The sequence below is a fragment of the Crinia signifera genome, chromosome 8, assembly GCF_055691185.1.
Source record: "Crinia signifera chromosome 8, ASM5569118v1, whole genome shotgun sequence".
Classification (NCBI taxonomy): domain Eukaryota; kingdom Metazoa; phylum Chordata; class Amphibia; order Anura; family Myobatrachidae; genus Crinia; species Crinia signifera.
Window position 1 is genome coordinate 4,482,687 of NC_139224.1, and position 20,413 is coordinate 4,503,099.

Below are 20,413 nucleotides of genomic sequence, written 5' to 3' on the forward strand. Positions count from 1 at the left end.
GACACCTGGAATCCCAGAACAATGACACACTGACACCTGGAATCCCAGAACAATGACACACTGACACCTGGAATCCCAGAACAATGACCCACTGACACCTGGAATCCCAGGACAATGACCCACTGACACCCGGAATCCCAGGACAATGACACACTGACACCCGGAATCCCAGGACAATGACACACTGACACCCGGAATCCCAGAACAATGACACACTGACACCTGGAATCCCAGGACAATGACACGCTGACATCTGAAATCCCAGAACAATGACACGCTGACACCGGGAATCCCAGAACAATGGCACACTGACAACTGGAATCCCAGGACAATGACACACTGACACCCGGAATCCCAGAACAAGGACACACTGACACCCGGAATCCCAGAACAATGACACACCAACACCTGGAATCCCAGAACAATGACACACTGACACCTGGAATCCCAGAACAATGACACACTGACACCTGGAATCCCAGGACAATGACACACTGACACCTGGAATCCCAGAACAATGACACACTGACACCTGGAATCCCAGGACAATGACACACTGACACCCGGAATCCCAGGACAATGGCACACTGACACCCGGAATCCCAGAACAATGACACACTGACACCGGGAATCCCTTAACAATGGCATGCTTACCCCGGGAATCCCAGAACAATGGCACACTGACACCGGGAATCCCAGAACAATGACACACTGACACCCGGAATCCCAGGACAATGACACATTGATACCCAGAATCCCAGAACAATGACACACTGACACTGGGAATCCCAGAACATGGACACACTGACACCGGGAATCCCAAAACAATGGCACGCTTACACCGGGAATCCCAAAACAATGGCACGCTTACACCGGGAATCCCAGGACAATGACACATTGATACCCAGAATCCCAGAACAATGGCACACTGACACCCGGAATCCCAGGACAACGACACATTGATACCCAGAATCCCAAAACAATGGCACGCTGACATCTGGAATCCCAGAACAATGGCACGCTTACATCTGGAATCCCAGAACAATCACACGCTGACACCGGGAATCCCAGAACAATGGCACACTGACAACTGTAATCCCAGGACAATGACACACTGACACCTTGAATCCCAGGACAATGACACACTGTCACCTGGAATCCCAGAACAATGACACACTGACACCCGGAACCCCAGGACAATGGCACACTGACACCTGGAATCCCAGAACAATGACACACTGACACCTGGAATCCCAGGACAATGACACACTGACACCTGGAATCCCAGGACAATGACACACTGACACCTGGAATCCCAGGACAATGACCCACTGACACCTGGAATCCCAGGACAATGACACACTGACACCCGGAATCCCAGGACAATGACACACTGACACCGGGAATCCCAGAACAATGACACACTGACACCTGGAATCCCAGGACAATGACACACTGACATCTGGAATCCCAGAACAATGACACGCTGACACCGGGAATCCCAGAACAATGGCACACTGACAACTGGAATCCCAGGACAATGACACACTGACACCTGGAATCCCAGAACAATGGCACACTGACACCTGGAATCCCAGGACAATGACACACTGACACCTGGGGGGGGGGGGGGATTTACTCAAATGGGAGTTCTATTTCACATGGGACGTTGGGTTATAAAAAGATTAGGCACCTCTGCATTAGTGATACATTGCTCATATAAAATATAATGTGTCATTCATTCATTGACCTGTTTCATCTGTTTAGGGAGAAAAGGGGCAGAAAGGAGAAGTGGTAAGAAGAGCATCTGATAACTAGCGCCATCTAGCTGTCGCTATTGGTAGTGGTGAAATGAAAATATGCATTTCTCTTTTAGGGGAGCACTGGACGTCCCGGGCTAACAGGACCTCAGGGAGAAACAGTGAGTATAAGTAGTCTAACCAAAGTTAGCTATATACTGTATTATTCATATACTAGCCACTGATTGCTATTTAATCACATCTATATCTACAAGGTGTATCATTGCAGAATAAATGAATAATGATTTGTGTGTTACAGGGCCGTCCTGGGGCCACTGGTCCTGCAGGTCCTGTCGGGCCACGTGGGTTCCCCGGTGAGGATACGGCTAGCAGAGGACTGAAAGGTGAACCTGTAAGTAACAAACTGTGTTTCAGTACACCTTGCACAGCCACGCCCATGTTGTATTAGCCCCGCCCCCTTGAGTTGCTGAAACTTGGTACTTATATGATTTTAACTATACACAGCCCTCCCGTGGTGCTCCAAGTCACCTGGAGAATGTAATTATTCCCCTTGATGTATATATTTATTAAATCACAGCTTTTTCAATGTATGTGTACCTGTCAGGAGGTGGCAGCCATTTTGTATTCTGCAACAACATCCAGCCTCAGGTCACTTGGAGCCAATTTGCACCTCATGCCTCAGTATTGTGCCACATCCCAGTGATAGCGGCTGCCTCTACTTGTGACATGTCCGCTTTCCGGGAGGGCGATGTGGTTTGGCGGTAACACTTTCAATGTACCTTGCGTGAGCTCCGGTGACATTGTCAGGTCAGAGAGATCCGCACTAATCCTGCACTGTATAAACAATCCCACAATCCTTGTACCACACACTGTATATGAAGCACAAGTGGGCGAGTAACAGCGGCAATATACTGTGCTCGCACTAAATATCTTTGCAGGGTACTACAGCGGTAATTGATTTTTAGTTAACTAGTTAAAAGCCTGTCAAAATGACAGCTTCAAAAATGTACTTTCACTTTGAGTTGTGACTGTTTTTATTTTCTTTAGCCCACAAACTCATCGCCGCAACCCCAGTCCCTATCTGCTCCTACCTCCAATCTGTCTTCACAGCTCCTGCAAAATTGCTTTCACTTTCTGCTATGACATCTTTTTTTAAGTCCATTGTGAACTTAAATATATGGGACCTAAAGTCACTCGCGCCGCTGCACATTGGTCGCGGAGTTTTGTTGCGTGTGTCACATATCACTGACATATCTATTATCTTATAGGGAGAGCCAGGGGGCGATGGTAACCCCGGAATTCCCGGTCGTCCTGGAAGTCCCGGTAGCCCAGGCACTCCGGTGAGTAAACCATAACAACAGGCCCAGTATGTCGTGTTTGTCATACATGCTATACCTACCATAGACACACTCATAGATAATGTGTCCTTGTGTTTCTCTCATTTCAGGGGGCACAAGGTACTCCGGGAGACAAGGGAGACACTGTAAGTATTCATTTCCAGACCGGGAATTCATAGTTATCAATCATTTCATGGAGATGTTGGCACTTATACAATCTTCACCTCATTAATTCATAATCATCTGGTCTACTTTCAGGGAAGTCGGGGACCCCCAGGCTTAGCTGGTCCGAAAGGGGAGAGAGGATTACCAGTAAGTCTAATGGGTGGCTACATTCATGTCAACCAAAATGGCCTCCTGAGCCATCTCTTTTCTGTTCCTATGTTACCAAATATGCGACAGCTGAATGGTTACTCCTAGCCTACCTTTAAATTGTACCCCCAAAATATTGGTATTCCATAGTATAGTCATAGAGTTCTGATTGTTATCTTTTTTTATTGTGACATTACTCTCTGTGCGTAGGGAGAACCCGGTGAAGTGATCAATGGAGGAGGAGGAATTCCTGGCAGGAAGGGCGAACCGGGGATCCCAGTAAGTACATTCACATCAGCACAATTCTAAAGTAGTTTTTGTCAAAGGCAAATGCTGTCCAATGTGCCTCCATCTTTGTCTGCCCTACTGTATTGTGTGTGTATATATATATATATATATATATATATATATATATATACTCATTGGTCTTTTTGTTATCTGGTCACCCCTGCACCAATTGGGTCAAAACCAACCTGAGGTGGTCCAGTTGGAACATGGTCAGGTTTTAAGTGGGGGTCGGGTGCTGCTGGGGTAGGCTGGGCAGAACTTTAACCAGGGGAGTCTGTTCTGGGTCTACTACTGGATGGATTTGGACAAAACTCACAGAGTGGTAACGTTGGATCCCAGAAGACATATTAGTGGGTTGTGGTCCCGGTTGGACCTGTCGTTGGTGTGTGCAATGGGCAGATCTGACTTATAACTGACAGAAATAACCATTGTAAACACGAGCCATGCTGGGTACCTCAGCTAGTAGGTAAGTAGAGTTTCTGACCCAACCTTCGTGAGCTTGTTAGCCCATAGCTCCAAGCACTTAGCCCAAAATCTCTGTGTTAGCTGCGGTCGCAGTGAAATGGACTTAAATGTAATTAAAAGCTCAAAACTATTCACCGCTAATTGTGTCTACCCCCAAAAGCGGCCATTGGCAAACAAATACCGGAATGGATTGTATATTATTCTGTGCTATAAAACCCATTCCATCTGTTACATTTGGAATCCACTTTAATTTTCAAAGTCCTGCTCTTTCCTCTCGGACATACTGTAAGTCATTTTGCCTTAAGACTCTTATCCTCCTGCATGTTTGCTTTTATTCATTGTATTATTGAGTACTTGCTAATCTCACTTATATATATCACTAGTTAAAAGCCCGACAATAAGATTAGTCCCTATCTGCTCCTACCTCCAGTCTCTGTCTTCACAGCTCCCAGTCCCTCGCTCCATCAGCAAGTTTGAAACAGATCATTTTTGCTTTCACTTTCTGTTATGGAGTAATTTGGCCCATTAAGTGGCCTCTAGTGGTCACTTGCGGTACTTCACCTCAGAGGTGAGAAGTAGTTAGCCTTTCATTTATATTTGATTAATAACAAGAACCGTTCTGCAAAATTTAAGCTCTACTGCTATTGATTATATGTATTGTATATACTTACATGTATGTTCAACTCATGATGACCTATTTGTAAATATCAGACCCCCTATTCTGGGTTCTTGGTGGGGTTTGCTGTGATCAGTTCATTGTAAATCTCTCTCTCTCCCTATTAGGGAACTCCTGGACAGTCTGGAGCACCGGGGCAGAGAGGGTTCCCAGGGAATTCAGGGCCACCAGGGCCAGAAGGACCCAGTGGACCTCCGGGTATCTCAGGACAATCTATAAAGGTAACTTTCCATATCTCAATGCCTGACAGGTCCTGCAAGAACTACAGCACTTACTGCAATCCCAAAATAAAATACATGTAATTCAGTTAGTAAGTGATTTGACATTTGGGATTGTTTAATTCACCCATTACATCTGTACTAAGCTACTCTCCTGGATTGTCCAGAGGCTCATGAATTTTCGTGATCTCTCCTGGACTCTGATAGAGTGAAACAGCCTCCCAGGACTCTGACATAGTAGAACAGCCTCCCAGATATGAACAACTTCCTAATTGAAGTGGGTGTTTGTTCCAGGTGCTTGGTGATGCAATTCCTCAGGGGCGGGTTCATGGCATTACATCCCTTGCACCGCCCACAAGGACCATCCCCCCAGGCCCTTCCCAGCTACATTATTATTTCTGGAATTTGTTTCTTCATAAAATCTATAACAGTATCAACCAATGACACTTGACTTTGGCATGAGGACAGTTGCTCCTCCTAATTTAAGTTCTAATGATTTAAGAGGCTGTAAATGAGTGTTTTGATCATATAAAGCCATGTGCTACTGACAAAGTGCATTTAAACTGATGACAAATGACAGAAACCCACGGAATGGAATTTATACATATATGTGGGTCCGTGTCCACATATTAAATATGTTATTTTTTCTTTCTAGGGAGATAAAGGAGAGCGAGGTGAGAGAGTAAGTGCACTTTAAATTATCATTTGCATTATGTGATGTATAAACTGGCTTTGAGACAGACTGGGCTACAAATGCCACCCCATCATTATTAATGCAACTACATCATTCACCACTAGAGGTCCCTCTCTTACCTCTCTTCTACATACAGAACACAAGAGAACAGGCGGATTTGCTCAGAAAAAAAATAAACAATACAAACCAAATCGCTAATGTAAAAAGATTTCTGGATTTTCCAATTGCTCCAGAAACAATATTCCATTCAATAAACTTATCTTTTCTGAAAATTATAACATTAAGATAATAAATATATATTTAAAAAAAAAATTCAGATTGGTGGACAATCTGATACATGTACAGCCACATGGGATTTGGTATGTAATCCCGGCGGTCGGAATTCCGGCGTTCAAAATCCCGACGCTGGAATCTCGACCGCTGAAAGGGGGGGGACGCTCGCCACGCAGCGGACCCGGTGCCTCGCTACGCTCGGCACGCTAATTTATTCTCCCTCTATGGGTGTCGTGGACACCCACGGAGGGAGAAAGTTTCGGGATTTCGGCGGTCGGGATTTCGGCGGTCGGGATTCTGAACGCCGGGATTCCGACTGCTGGGAAATTGACTGCATCCCGCCACGTGTGCCCCCCTAATGTTCAAATGGGTCACGCATGACTCTAAAACCTAAATATTAGTAAAAATGTAAATAAATATTTAATCAAAGACCGAAGTGACACCCGTGTGTATAATATCTGTCTGTATAATATATCAGCAGGTATATCATTCATATAAGATAACCGAATGTTGCAAGCTCAGCTGTAACATTAAAACTTGACAATTCAGCCAATCACAGAGTTCCTTCACTTCCGAATATTTTTCAATGGCTGTTAGTCAAGGTGCATTGGTGTTTAAATATTGCGCTCTGCAACCAGTAGCCGGACAATGTCGTGCTCAGGGCTTGGATGTAGGATTAGGCGCAGTAGAACGTTGCCCAGGGGAACGGAAGGACGCAAGGTGACTTTTCCTCTGTCACGTTCATAGTGCTAATGTGAGTGGACCCACAGCCAATGTGATACAGTGAGGAAGGCCAAGTCCTGATCAGGCTGCTGACCAACCACCCTACTTTCATATACTCCATGTTGCTCAGTCAGTAGATGCTGACATTGATGGTTGTGTACTATACGGAGCAGAACTCTAATAACACCTATTGCAGGCCCTTTATCCATAACATATATCCCGGCTGACCATACATAGATGGGTCTGTAGGTCTCCCAGAGCCGGGGTCCTTGCCTGAGCTTCCCTCGTAGAACCTATATGACATGCTCCAGAGCTATATTAGAGATAAAGGGCTTGATTCAGGTTGGTTCTGTAAGCAGCATAAAATCGCTGCTTACCAAGCGGGTAAACGCTGTCCACCCCCCTGCGCCGAGTGAATGAGCGCAATTGCATGCAAATGGATGTGTTTGCTTACACATCGACTCCGATGCGGCCATACGTGCAAAAAATCATTCGATTTTGTGAAAGAGCGAGACAACATGAATCAGTCCCAAAGTTAGTAGTTCTATCAGTAGGCCATCTGTTTGGGAACACGCAGTACTGGAGAAGATGTATTAAACCTAGGAGAGAAAGGTACAATGGAGAGAGATAAAGTACCAAGAAATCAGGTTCTATCTGCCAATTGGGAATTCTCAGTTGAACGCTGATTGGTTGGTATTTCATCTCTTTCCAATGATCTCCCCCAAGTTTCCTCACCCTCTGTAAGGTATCTAAAAGTGGCCTACCATCTGATGAGGGCGGCAGACTCTGCCACATTGCTGATTGGTGATTGGCCACCATCTGATGAGAGCGGCAGACTCTGCCACATTGCTGATTGGTGATTGGCCACCATCTGATGAGAGCGGCAGACTCCGCCACATTGCTGATTGGTGATTGGCCACCATCAGATGAGAGCGGCAGACTCCGCCACATTGCTGATTGGTGATTGGCCACCATCAGATGAGAGCGGCAGACTCCGCCACATTGCTGATTGGTGATTGGCCACCATCTGATGAGAGCGGCAGACTCTGCCACATTGCTGATTGGTGATTGGCCACCATCAGATGAGAGCGGCAGACTCCGCCACATTGCTGATTGGTGATTGGCCACCATCAGATGAGAGCGGCAGACTCCACCACATTGCTGATTGGTGATTGGCCACCATCTGATGAGAGCGGCAGACTCTGCCACATTGCTGATTGGTGATTGGCCACCATCTGATGAGAGCGGCAGACTCTGCCACATTGCTGATTGGTGATTGGCCACCAGCTGATGAGAGCGGCAGACTCTGCCACATTGCTGATTGGTGATTGGCCACCATCTGATGAGAGCGGCAGACTCTGCCACATTGCTGATTGGTGATTGGCCACCATCAGATGAGAGCGGCAGACTCTGCCACATTGCTGATTGGTGAGAGTGGTGGAGACGTTCTGGATCTTCCTGTGACCAGACGCCATTATCCTGCTCACTAGTGTGTGCGCAGCTACCGCGGAGAGCCCGGCGTATGATTATATAGGTTACCGCAATGACCTATATTGCTGATTGGTGATTGGCCACCATCAGATGAGAGCGGCAGACTCCGCCACATTGCTGATTGGTGAGAGTGGCGGAGACGTTATGGACCTTCCTGTGACCAGACGCCATTATCCTGCTCACTAGTGTGTGCGCAGCTACCGCGGAGAGCCCGGCGTATGATTTTATAGGTTACCGCAATGACAAATGTCTATGTTTCTTGCTTTGCGTGACCTTTATGATCATGTCCTGTGTTACAAATAAATAATAACACTCGTCATTTCTTTGTCCTCCAGGGTCTCCCCGGACTGGTCAATGGGGTTGCAGGTAAAGGAGAACCCGGAAGTCCGGTAAGTGGGACAGTTGCCTCATATTTTATATTTCCAGAATAAATTATCCTATGTTATTAGATAGCTCCAGTTTGTTTTATGCTTTTATTATACGTCACATATAGGGCCGGAGTTACTATCGGGCAGGTTTAAAGAGCCCCCGTGACTGGCATCTGTGACCGAAGGATTTCAGAGGGCAACAATATCTCCTGCTAAGTCAGCGTGGTTACTATTGGTTACTATATCAAAGACGCTGACCATTGGTGGCTCTGTAATCCTGACGCATAGTAACTCTATCCTGCGGTCACTAACAGCTCCAGATTGTGGGAGCATTAATGAAGCTTGTTATAAATGAATTAATTTAATTATAATGATTATTAACAACAGCATCTTTATTTTTTACTTTTCAGGGTCCCCCTGGTCTTAATGGATTACCAGGTCTACGGGGCCAACCTGGATTGCAAGGCACAAAAGGCGATAAGGTGAGCGTGCCCTATACTGGTGGTCTGAGTGTGCCCTATACTGGTGGTCTGAGTGTGCCCTATACTGGTGGTCTGAGTGTGCCCTATACTGGTGGTCTGAGTGTGCCCTATTCTGGGGGTCTGAGTGTGCCCTATCCTGGTGGTCTGAGTGTGCCCTTTACTGGTGGTCTGAGTGTGCCCTATACTGGTGGTCTGAGTGTGCCCTATACTGGTGGTCTGAGTGTGCCCTATTCTGGGGGTCTGAGTGTGCCCTATCCTGGTGGTCTGAGTGTGCCCTTTACTGGTGGTCTGAGTGTGCCCTTTACTGGTGGGCTGGGTGTGCCCTATACTGGTGGTCTGAGTGTGCCCTTACTGCTGGTCTGAGTGTTCCCTATACTGGTGATCTGAGTGTGCCCTTTACTGGTGGTCTGAGTGTGCCCTATACTGGTGGTCTGAGTGTGCCCTTTACTGGTGGTCTGAGTGTGCCCTATACTGGTGGTCTGAGTGTGCCCTTTACTGGTGGTCTGAGTGTGCCCTTTACTGGTGGTCTGAGTGTGCCCTTTACTGCTGGTCTGAGCGTTCCCTATACTGGTGGTCTGAGTGTGCCCTTTACTGGTGGTCTGAGTGTGCCCTATACTGGTGGTCTGAGTGTGCCCTTTACTGGTGGTCTGAGTGTGCCCTTTACTGGTGGTCTGAGTGTGCCCTTTACTGGTGGTCTGAATGTGCCCTTTACTGGTGGTCTGAGTGTGCCCTATACTGGTGGTCTGAGTGTGCCCTATACTGGTGGTCTGAGTGTGCCCTATTCTGGGGGTCTGAGTGTGCCCTATCCTGGTGGTCTGAGTGTGCCCTTTACTGGTGGTCTGAGTGTGCCCTTTACTGGTGGTCTGGGTGTGCCCTATACTGGTGGTCTGAGTGTGCCCTTACTGCTGGTCTGAGTGTTCCCTTTACTGGTGGTCTGAGTGTGCCCTTTACTGGTGGTCTGAGTGTGCCCTTTACTGGTGGTCTGAATGTGCCCTTTACTGGTGGTCTGAGTGTGCCCTATACTGGTGGTCTGAGTGTGCCCTATACTGGTGGTCTGAGTGTGCCCTATTCTGGGGGTCTGAGTGTGCCCTATCCTGGTGGTCTGAGTGTGCCCTTTACTGGTGGTCTGAGTGTGCCCTTACTGCTGGTCTGAGTGTTCCCTATACTGGTGGTCTGAGTGTGCCCTTTACTGGTGGTCTGAGTGTGCCCTATACTGGTGGTCTGAGTGTGCCCTTTACTGGTGGTCTGAGTGTGCCCTTTACTGGTGGTCTGAGTGTGCCCTTTACTGGTGGTCTGAATGTGCCCTTTACTGGTGGTCTGAGTGTGCCCTTTACTGGTGGTCTGAGTGTGCCCTATACTGGTGGTCTGAGTGTGCCCTATACTGGTGGTCTGAGTGTGCCCTATACTGGTGGTCTGAGTGTGCCCTATTCTGGGGGTCTGAGTGTGCCCTATCCTGGTGGTCTGAGTGTGCCCTTTACTGGTGGTCTGAGTGTGCCCTTACTGCTGGTCTGAGTGTTCCCTATACTGGTGGTCTGAGTGTGCCCTTTACTGGTGGTCTGAGTGTGCCCTATACTGGTGGTCTGAGTGTGCCCTTTACTGGGGGTCTGAGTGTGCCCTATAGTGGTGGTCTGAGTGTGCCCTTTACTGGTGGTCTGAATGTGCCCTTTACTGCTGGTCTGAGTGTGCCCTTACTGCTGGTCTGAGTGTGCCCTTACTGCTGGTCTGAGTGTGCCCTATACTGGTGGTCTGAGTGTGCCCTTTACTGGTGGTCTGAGCAGAGGCGTAGCTACGGTGGAGCCGGCGGAGCGCTTGCTCCGGGCGCAGTAATGTCACCTGGCGCCGGAGCTTGCACTCTGCCGCCGGCTCCACTGCCCTGCTCGCCCGCTCCCTGCCCTGAGAAAGAAAAAAACCCTGCCAGCGCTCTCATTGCGCATGTGCCGGTTTGGGAGCTATGGGGGAGAGAGACAGCAGCATCTGCAGTGCTGACTGCGGAGTAGACCCGCGCTCAGCTCGGCTCCCTCTCCTAAGTCCAGGACCCAGCCCCCCGCCTGCCTGCACTGTATAGTGCACTAGTAGCACTTCAAGACGGAGCTGCTGCCGTCAGAACACACCGCAAGACGATGCAGCTCCGCAGAAAGCGGCAGGCTGGCAGCAGCTAGAGGTCAGAGGGGGTAATTTTACAATATCAAGCGTGCACTGGGGGTGTTTAACAGTGCTGGCAGTGTGAACCTGCACATTGTCCGGTCACTGACTAATAGGCCCAGCGACAGGGGGGGTCTACAGTTTTATCACTCCCCCCCTCTCTCCTGCCTCACTCCCTGCCATGTCTTCCTCCCTGCTCTGTACTGGCCTACCCCCTTTTATGTTTTATGCAATGTCCTGCTCCAACACCAGTCCCATTCTGCCCCCCACTCTGTACCACCCCCCTCCCTACTGCAAATATACTTACCCTTCCTCTCTGGCCAGGGTCTGTCTGGTCCTGTAGCAGTGAAAGTAATTGGAGGGGCAGAGCATTGTGGACCTATTTTATATACCCCCGATGCCCGCCCAGGACCGCATTGTAATATGCAATCGTATCTTGGGGGATGTATCTTCACTGAAAAGGAACCCACTGTGCGATGTGCACAGCCATATGCATATACACATATGTGTGCACATGTATGGTCAGTGCTGATCCCCCCGGGTAGGGGGGGGGGCGCGAAACATGCCCTTGCTCCGGGCACCATTGCACCTAGCTACACCGCTGGGTCTGAGTGTGCCTTTTACTGGTGGTCTGAGTGTGCCCTTTACTGGTGGTCTGAGTGTGCCCTATACTGGTGGTCTAAGTGTGCCCTATACTGGTGGTCTGAGTGTGCCCTTCACTAGTGGTCTAAGTGTGCCCTTCACTAGTGGTCAGGCCTTGTACACACCATTTATAATGCTAGTATAGAACATGTATAATCAGTGGTGGCTCCAGAGGTGGAGCTGCAAAAGTCCAAAATTCAAGTAGACTCACACCAACTGCCAGTGAGTCTGTTTGGAATGGCAGTTGGTGGCAGCTGCACCAGTGTAATCCAGGTGTTTAATGTACATGAGCGCTACTGAGCACTTGCTGGAAGCCTTGACAATCACAATGAACTGATACAATGACATTATAACATGACAATACTTGGACATTATAATGGATGGACTTAATTTTGAATCATTATTACAGGGTGAAACTGGGGAAGGGCTCCCGGGTATCGCAGGGCGAACAGGAGATCCAGGTGACCGAGTGAGTTCCAATAACTAATTAACTCGCACAAACTTTAAATGTTGTGCTCTATGATGAAAACATATGTGAACACTATATATATATATATATATATATATATATATATATATATATATATATATATATACACACACACACACACACGCACTTTACAATGATATGTAATGACTTATCAGCCTTTCCTTTATATGTGATTTAGGGTCCCAGAGGACCAGCGGGGGAACAAGGAATTAAAGTAAGTATTGGAGGAGAAGTATTGTCATTTTCTGCCTACGGTACATGTGACCAGAACAGGAACTTGTATAGTTTTTGATTTGACAGACTAGTGACCTGCCCGTTCCCCGGTATAACGAATCTGCAGACTCTGGTCATAGACCATGTGCAATCTGTCTGTTCTCCTCATTGTAGAGAACTTGTAACATGTTTTAATTTCCAAAATTTAATTTCCTGTGCCTATAAAATAAAGTAGAGCAACAGTAAGCCCTCAATACGTATACACATACAAGTGTTCCCTCTTCCCAGGAATAACCAGTGTTCTTATTCCGGGACAATGTATTCTCGCTGATCTAATGGCCGCTTTCAGAAAAACGTTTCTTCCAATCTGAGATATGGATAATGTAATAATACTGTATATTGTCTTCTCCTGTGTTCTGACAGGGTGACCGAGGGCAGCCTGGACTGGACGGAGACCCTGGCTTGAAGGTATGCCTGACATCTTAGTAGATCTGCTCGGAACTTTATATAGAAAGATACAAAATCACAATTTAATACGTTTTTTGTTTATGTACTACTCCCAACTGACCAGCAGGTGGCGCATGCAATGTACATATCTATCTTGTTTCATTTTCTTGAGCAATTTTGATATATTTGGACAATTGATTAGCAACTTATATGAATGTCTTACCATATGTATAAACCTACAGTATATAAATATTATCTGTATATATGGGTGTAATAAGGAAACATTTGTGTCATAAGGAGTCATGCGCCCCCGGATGGAAATTATTATGGGTATTATATAAAAGCTCAACTGACAGCCTTGGGCTGCTTTCGGGTTCCGGATGACGGGATTCCGACATTGGAATGCCTATGACAGCGCTGGATCAAGGCGCTTTGACGGACCCACTCAATAAACCGGTGATGTCATGATGTCATGATGTCAGGAAATATGACATCAATAACAGTAATAACAGATACATAAAAACGTAATAACAGATACATAAAAAGTTATAGGAAAGCTGTAAAACTTCCAATGTCATTCTTTTTTACCCCGTTCCCTATCCAGTCCTGGCCCTGACACCCCTTTTTCTCCAGAGCCAGAAACATCTCTATAGCCACCAAAACATATACGCCCCAAATTCAGTAATTCTTTGGCAATATACGTCATTATGCGAAGGGTTAACTTGTGTTTGTATTACAGGGTGATCGTGGACCTCCAGGATTTCAGGGTCTCAAGGTCAGTAAAAGAAACATTAAATGACGTGATGCAGTTCCATAGTTGCAGCCTCCACTCCCCTTTATCAACATATTAGCATTATCGGAGTGGTTGAACGGGCTCCTGTATGTCAAGCACCGAAGAGAGATCGTTCCTGGCAGATTGAGATGAGCCACAGAGCAGCCACGAATGTCGCCTCCATAGACTAGGGTACCCCACATATAGCTCATACCTATGTGATCTGGGGTCATGACAGTGTGTGTAACACATTTGTCATGCTGGGAGTATGTACATATTATACATTATAATAGCATTGCCGGGATATCATATTGACAATTTTATTGGCAGGGGCCACCACAAGTAAGTTGCCCTGGTGCCCCCACTTATCTTAATCTGGCCTGGCGAGCCACCAGCTTCTAAGGACTGCATCAGCTGCAGCAGCCCACAGAAGCTGGCTAGGGCTCACGATAAGACAGGAAGTGGTTTCCCACAGGAAGCCAGCTCTCTACCAATCGCAGCCTTGTCTGGCAGTCGCAGAGAGAGAAAACACCTCCTAGTAGTAGTAGTACGTTTATTTATAAGGCGCCGCAAAGTGTCCGCAGCGCCGTACATAGCAAAAAAAAAAAAAAAAATTACAAGGTAACGTACAGGGTGTGTTGAAAGATACAGTATAAATAGGGGTATGGCTGGTAGAACTAAAATCAGCATCAGTTCAGAAGTAGGTGTGGAAATTGTCGAAGAGACTGAAGATGAAGTAGAGGAAGGGAAGAACAGGACAGGAGCACAGGTGAGGTAATGAAGGTAGGGTGAGTACGTGAGGAAGGAGGACCCTACTCATAAGAGTTAACATACTAAAAATAGGTGGGTGGACGAACGAAATACAATAGGATAAGTAGGAACGGAGGGGAACGGAGGCAGGATAGGAGAATCAAAAGAGGTTAGGAGGAGGGATAGGCTAGTCGAAAAAAGTGGGTTTTGAGGGAGCGCTTGAAGGAGGTAAGGGAATCAGATAGCCTGATGGGTGGCGGGAGGTTGTTCCAGTGCAGGGGGGCAGCGTGAGAGAAGTCTTGGACACGGGAGTGGGAGGAGGTGATTAGGTGAGAGGTCAGTCGGCGGTCAGCGATGGAGCGAAGAGGACGGGAGGGAGTGTGGATAGAGATCAGTGAAGAGAGGTAAGGAGCTGTGGAGGAGGAGAGAGCCTTGTAGGTGGTGATGAGGAGTTTAAAGAGAACTCGGAAAGGAATGGGGAGCCAGTGAAGAGATAGACAAAGGGGGGAGGCGGAGGTAGAGCAGCGGGAGAGGAAGATGAGCCTAGCAGCAGCGTTAAGAATGGATTGGAGAGGTGCGAGGCGGGTGAGAGGTAGCCCAGAAAGAAGGATGTTGCAGTAGTCAAGGCGGGAGATGACAAGAGAGTGAATGAGAATTTTGGTCGCGTCAGTGGAAAGGAATGGTCTGATGCGCGAGATGTTGCGTAGGTGAAAGCGGCAAGACTGTGAGAGAGCACGAATGTGGGGGGTGAAAGAGAGGGAGGAGTCAATGATGACACCGAGGCAGCGTGTTTGGTCGGTGGAGGTGATCTCGGTTTCACCAATGCTGATGGAGATAGTGGGAGAAGAGAGGATGTTCGGGGGATGGAAGATTAGAAGTTCAGTTTTAGCCATGTTTAGTTTCAGGAAGCGTTGGGTCATCCAGGCTGAGATGGCCGTGAGGCATTCGGAGACCTTGGAAAGGAGTGATGGGGATAAGTCGGGGGAGGAGAGATAGATTAGGGTATCATCAGCATAAAGGTGGTAATGAAAACCATAGGAGCTGATGAGGGTGCCCAGAGAGGTGGTGTAGAGGGAGAAGAGGGCCAAGGACTGACCCTTGGGGAACACCGACTGGTAGTAGGAGAGGAGGAGCTCGGAGTGGAGACGGAGAAGGAGCGATCGGAGAGGTATGAGGTGAACCAGGAGAAGACCGTGCCAGTGATGCCAAAGGAGCGGAGGGTGTTGAGCAGGAGAGGGTGGTCAACAGTGTCAAAGGCAGCCGACAGATCAAGCTGGATGAGGATAGAGAAGAGGCCCTTGGATTTAGCCGATAGTAGATCGTTAGTGACTTTGGTCAGGGCAGTTTCAGTGGAATGTAAAGGGCGGAACCCGGATTGGAGGGGGTCTAGAATGGAGTTAGCAGTAAGGTGGCTTAGGAGACGGTTATAGGTCAGACGTTCTAGGAGCTTGGAGGCAAAAGGGAGGAGGGAGATGGGCCTGTAGTTGGATGGAGAGTTGGGGTCCAGATTTGTTTTTTTGAGAATTGGGGAGACAAGAGCGTGTTTGAAGGAGGAAGGGAAGATCCCAGAGGATAGGGAAAGATTAAAGAGGTGAGCCAGGTGAGAGCAGACTGACTGACTGAGACAACGGATAATATTGGAGGGGATAGGATCGAGCGGGCAGGTGGAGGGAGAAGCGGATTGAAGGATAGAGTGGACTTCAGCAGCAGTGGTGGGGTAAAATGAGGACAGGGGTTGGAAGGAGGGGAGTGGAGATGTAGGAGGGGAGAAGGGAGAGGGTGAGGTCATGGCAGCAGTAATGGCAGTCCTGAGAAAGGAGATTTTGGTTGAAAAGTAGGTAGCAAAATCAGCGGCTACGATGGAGGACGGAAGAGCTGGAGGAGGGGGGGAGAGCAAGGAGTTGAAGGTGGCGAAGAGCCTGCGGGGATTGGATGATTGCGAAAGGATGAGGGGCTTAAAGTAGGATTCCTTGGCCAGAGCAAGGGCAGAGCTGAAGGAAGAAAGAATGAATTTGAAATGGAGATAATCCGCAAGGGAGCGTGATTTCTTCCAGAAGCGCTCAGCAGTGCGAGAGCACTTTTTAAGGAATCGGGTGATAGGCGAGTGCCACGGTTGGGGGTTGGAGCATCGAAGGGGGATAGAGGAGGGAGGGCAGGCAGAGTCCAATGCCGAAGATAGGGTGTCATTATAGAGGGAGGCGGCGAGGTTCGGGCAGGACATGAGGGCGATTGGGGCGAGAAGAGGACACAGCGTGTTTGAGAAGGCAGCAAGATCAAGTGTGTTGACGTTATGCCGTGAGACAATGCGCTTGGGAGGGGGGGTGGGAGAGGGGGAAGCAGTGAGGGAGAAGGAGATGAGGTGATGGTCAGAAAGAGGAAAAGCCGAGATAGTGTAGTCAGTAAGGGAACAAGAGCGAGAGAAGACGAGATCGAGGGAGTGTCCTTGGATGTGGGTGGGAGAGGTAGTCCACTCCTAATCACTCCTAATGGGTGATTGGCAGGTACCACTTCCAATGGAAAGTCATCAACAGTCACAGTGTAGCCAGTGCAGTCACCGAGGTTGTGGATTTTGCTGGGGGGTTGTTCCATATCTGTACCACAGTGTATAGCCTCATACACGTTAAGCGATATAATGAGTGATATTGCTAATTTTGGTACTTCTGAGCGGTATAGTTTATTATATCACCCTGGGTGTATGCCTATAATGATGGTCAGTGCCCGATCCTGTACATCACCCGCTAAGTGTAGGCACTTGCCGATGCTGGGTACCCGCTGCTTCTGATAGCAATGGCGAGGATCATAGAGTATGTACAGGGTTTATGTCTCCCAATTCATACACGTTGCATTTATTGGCTTCTGAGACCAGATACACAATTATCAGCACTTTCCCTTAGTTTGATCAGATATTATATAATTGTAATATTATTATAATATATTTCTACATTCTAGGGAAACCCAGGACAAAACGGGCAGACAGGTCCAGCAGGACCGATGGTAAGTCTATTGGGCTTTATACACAGGTTTATACATTTCTTTCGTTACTTTATTGCAGTGTAGTCCTGCGCAGGGTACAATTAATTAAACTGGACCCATCACATCATGCACAGTTCTTAGATCTGTGCCGGTCTCATGATCTGGTGCGCACAATTGCATTAGTATTACATTTGCATTGTATTTGTGGCCTAGCAGCGAACTCCCAGCAGCCTCTGCACTTGCAAAGAGGAACCATGATACGCAATGCTAACGCCCAGATGCGACAGAACATTAAACACCAATCATACTAATATACTCACCTATAAAGATAAATGACATCTGTTTTTTTTTACTAGGGGCCCTCAGGGTTACAGGGAATACAAGGTGCAAAGGTAAGTGGTGCATTTAATTTATATATATATATATATATATTAGTATTAATTCTTATATAAAAATTCCATTTTCCTATTTATAGAGACCCTTCACCGACTCACAAGTGCCCATTAAACAGCTATGTGAACTAACCAATGAAACAGCGGCGGTGATTCTGGTTGGCTCGCTAATCATTTGATGGCTCGGCAGCCATTCAATGTTTTTTCCCCTGCTTGCAGTCAGTCTAGGCTGACTTAAATTTGCGTCCTCCGGTCCGAGAACTTAGCAGGTGGTTGACGTTTTGTGACATCCTCCACCCGCCCCCAGCAAGCAGCTGCCCGCCTGTGTTAACATGGGGATGCCCAACATTTCCCCGGATGCACACTGCATTTTCATGGGTACATCCAGGAAATGTTGGGCATCCCCAAGCGAACGCCCCCCCCCCCCCCCTTTGTGCGAGCGCCACTGCGACTATGCAAATCATCAAAAGGCACCTGCACAGAAGCCCTGCACATGAGCATATACAAATATGTGTAAACATCGGTTCCCGGTGCGAACACGCCAGGGACCGAAACAACCAGAATCAGGGCCCGAGTTATGAGAAGACTTCTGGTCAGTGAGGTAATTATGGAAGCAGGAGAGGGGCAGGATGAAGATATTGGGACAGAACAATGGGGGAAGGGGGCAGACAGCAAATGTTTGGGCCGACAGCATGGAAACATAGCCAGGTGGGGGGTGGAGACCTTCTCTTTATGCCACACGCTGCTCCAGAGCATCAGCCAATGGATTGTGGGACAAAACTACTCCGATTGGGATGACATGACAGAGCTCTCAAACTGGCACTGCCTGACCTAACTCGGCCGGTATCGGGGCTTATGTAACAGCCTGCAAGATGCAGACAATGGAAAGATCATCATTAAATCATTCAATAAGCAACACCAGCCTAGTTTTGCCTTTTAAATGATTGCCGCTTTAAACATATGGGCAGACTCGCTGGAATACAGAGACATGCCCACAGCGGCCTCGGTAGGGAAATCTGATGCCACTGCTAGGTCTCTTTGCTGTATGTAGTGGCCGCCGGCGAGGCTGTGAAAAAGAGGGGATTTTCAGGCAACTTGAAACCCCCTTCTCTTGCATTTGCCTATGTACTGTATGAATGGGGGTGTCAGCTGTTTATTCTTTTGATTAAATATGAAATAATCTGTTACAGAAGTCACGTCATTGTCATGGCATTTCCTCACGTCAGTCAGACCATTGTAACATCCCATGCACTTACTGTCTGCTTGTCATTTCAGGGTGAGCAAGGAGCTCCGGGCCTGCCTGGCGGGGGAGTAAGTCATCTCTTTTACATCCGGTCTATCATACGTGCAGCTGATGCAGGCGGCAATGTCTCTAATGTACGTTTCTGTTTCAGACTTCTACTGGCAGCGGGCAGAAGGGTGATAAGGTAAGGCGATGAAGAGTTGGGCAGCTATAGCTTTGGGCAAAAAAAAAGAACAGATACAGATTCACTAAATAAAATCAACCGATGGGAAAATCCCAATATATAAAAATGTATTGACAGGATAGCGATCCCCATAGGGATTCAACAATGGTTACACATACGGTTTGTTTGATATAAGCTCACATGATATAAAACTCCTGGTGAAACTGGTAAAGGAGTCAATGACACCACTATGAAACCAATCAATTGAAAGCCGTAGTCCAAAAACGCTCCCACAGATGGCAATGGGCATGGAGTTATAGATATATGGAAAAAAGTTCAGGTCAAATGCCCAGCTGGCGGCGTAGTAATTACCCATCGGTGGTAAGAAGCCATCTGAAAGTCCGTGAACTCAGCAGGGAGTCCTCGCAATGATTTGGTAATGGTTTGAGAACCATCGTAGTCCTGAGGATTTCCTCAGCTTTAAAACAGATGGTAATACAATAACCTGTAGCCAGTGTGTGATTACCAGTAGGCTGATTAGGCTGCAGCCTAGGGCACCAGGACTGGGGGGGAGCCCTGCAGGTGACAGCCAAGGAATAACATTAAGGACTAATTTATTACATGCTTTTACATATCACCTGTCTGTCCTGATGTGTGTGTGTGTGTGTGTGTGGGGGGGGGGGGGGGGGAGCCTTGCAAGTGACAGCCGTGGAATAAAATGAAGGTCTTATTTATTCCATGCTTGTTAGATATCACCTGTCCTGATGTACTGTGGTGGTGATGGTGGGTTCTTATGGTGACTGCCAGGTGGCTGTGCCAATGTAACTTACTGACGGAACCATTACTTTATGTATATTGTGCTATAGCGCCAGCCGGGCAGCCTAACGCCAAAGTCTCCATCACACGCCACAAGCATTAGATCCTACATGCCAGCTGTATAACCTGAGCGCCCATACACATAGCAGCATTACAGTGGGAGTTACATGTGTATTAGCCTAGGGCACCTGGAACCTTTAATCAGGCGTTGGCTGTAGCCAATCAGATCTCTCGGAAGAAGCCTTGTCTTACAAGGGAATGTGTAGGAGAACTTACTGTAAGT

General features: G+C 47.7%; 1 protein-coding gene across 1 annotated transcript in view; it reads left to right on the forward strand.

Moving 5' to 3' along the window:
* Positions 1-20,413, forward strand: part of COL7A1 (collagen type VII alpha 1 chain) — a 171,378-nt gene that overhangs the window by 98,849 nt on the left and 52,116 nt on the right. Inside the window, exons 28-46 of the mRNA XM_083155611.1 lie at positions 1,768-1,794; positions 1,877-1,921; positions 2,059-2,151; positions 3,029-3,100; positions 3,208-3,243; positions 3,356-3,409; positions 3,620-3,688; positions 4,946-5,059; positions 5,712-5,738; positions 8,573-8,626; positions 9,016-9,087; positions 12,281-12,340; positions 12,540-12,575; positions 12,998-13,042; positions 13,761-13,796; positions 17,493-17,537; positions 17,873-17,908; positions 19,184-19,219; positions 19,303-19,335. Coding sequence (XP_083011737.1) covers positions 1,768-1,794; positions 1,877-1,921; positions 2,059-2,151; positions 3,029-3,100; positions 3,208-3,243; positions 3,356-3,409; positions 3,620-3,688; positions 4,946-5,059; positions 5,712-5,738; positions 8,573-8,626; positions 9,016-9,087; positions 12,281-12,340; positions 12,540-12,575; positions 12,998-13,042; positions 13,761-13,796; positions 17,493-17,537; positions 17,873-17,908; positions 19,184-19,219; positions 19,303-19,335 — 990 coding nt within the window. The remainder of the gene's footprint in view (positions 1-1,767; positions 1,795-1,876; positions 1,922-2,058; positions 2,152-3,028; positions 3,101-3,207; positions 3,244-3,355; positions 3,410-3,619; positions 3,689-4,945; positions 5,060-5,711; positions 5,739-8,572; positions 8,627-9,015; positions 9,088-12,280; positions 12,341-12,539; positions 12,576-12,997; positions 13,043-13,760; positions 13,797-17,492; positions 17,538-17,872; positions 17,909-19,183; positions 19,220-19,302; positions 19,336-20,413) is intronic.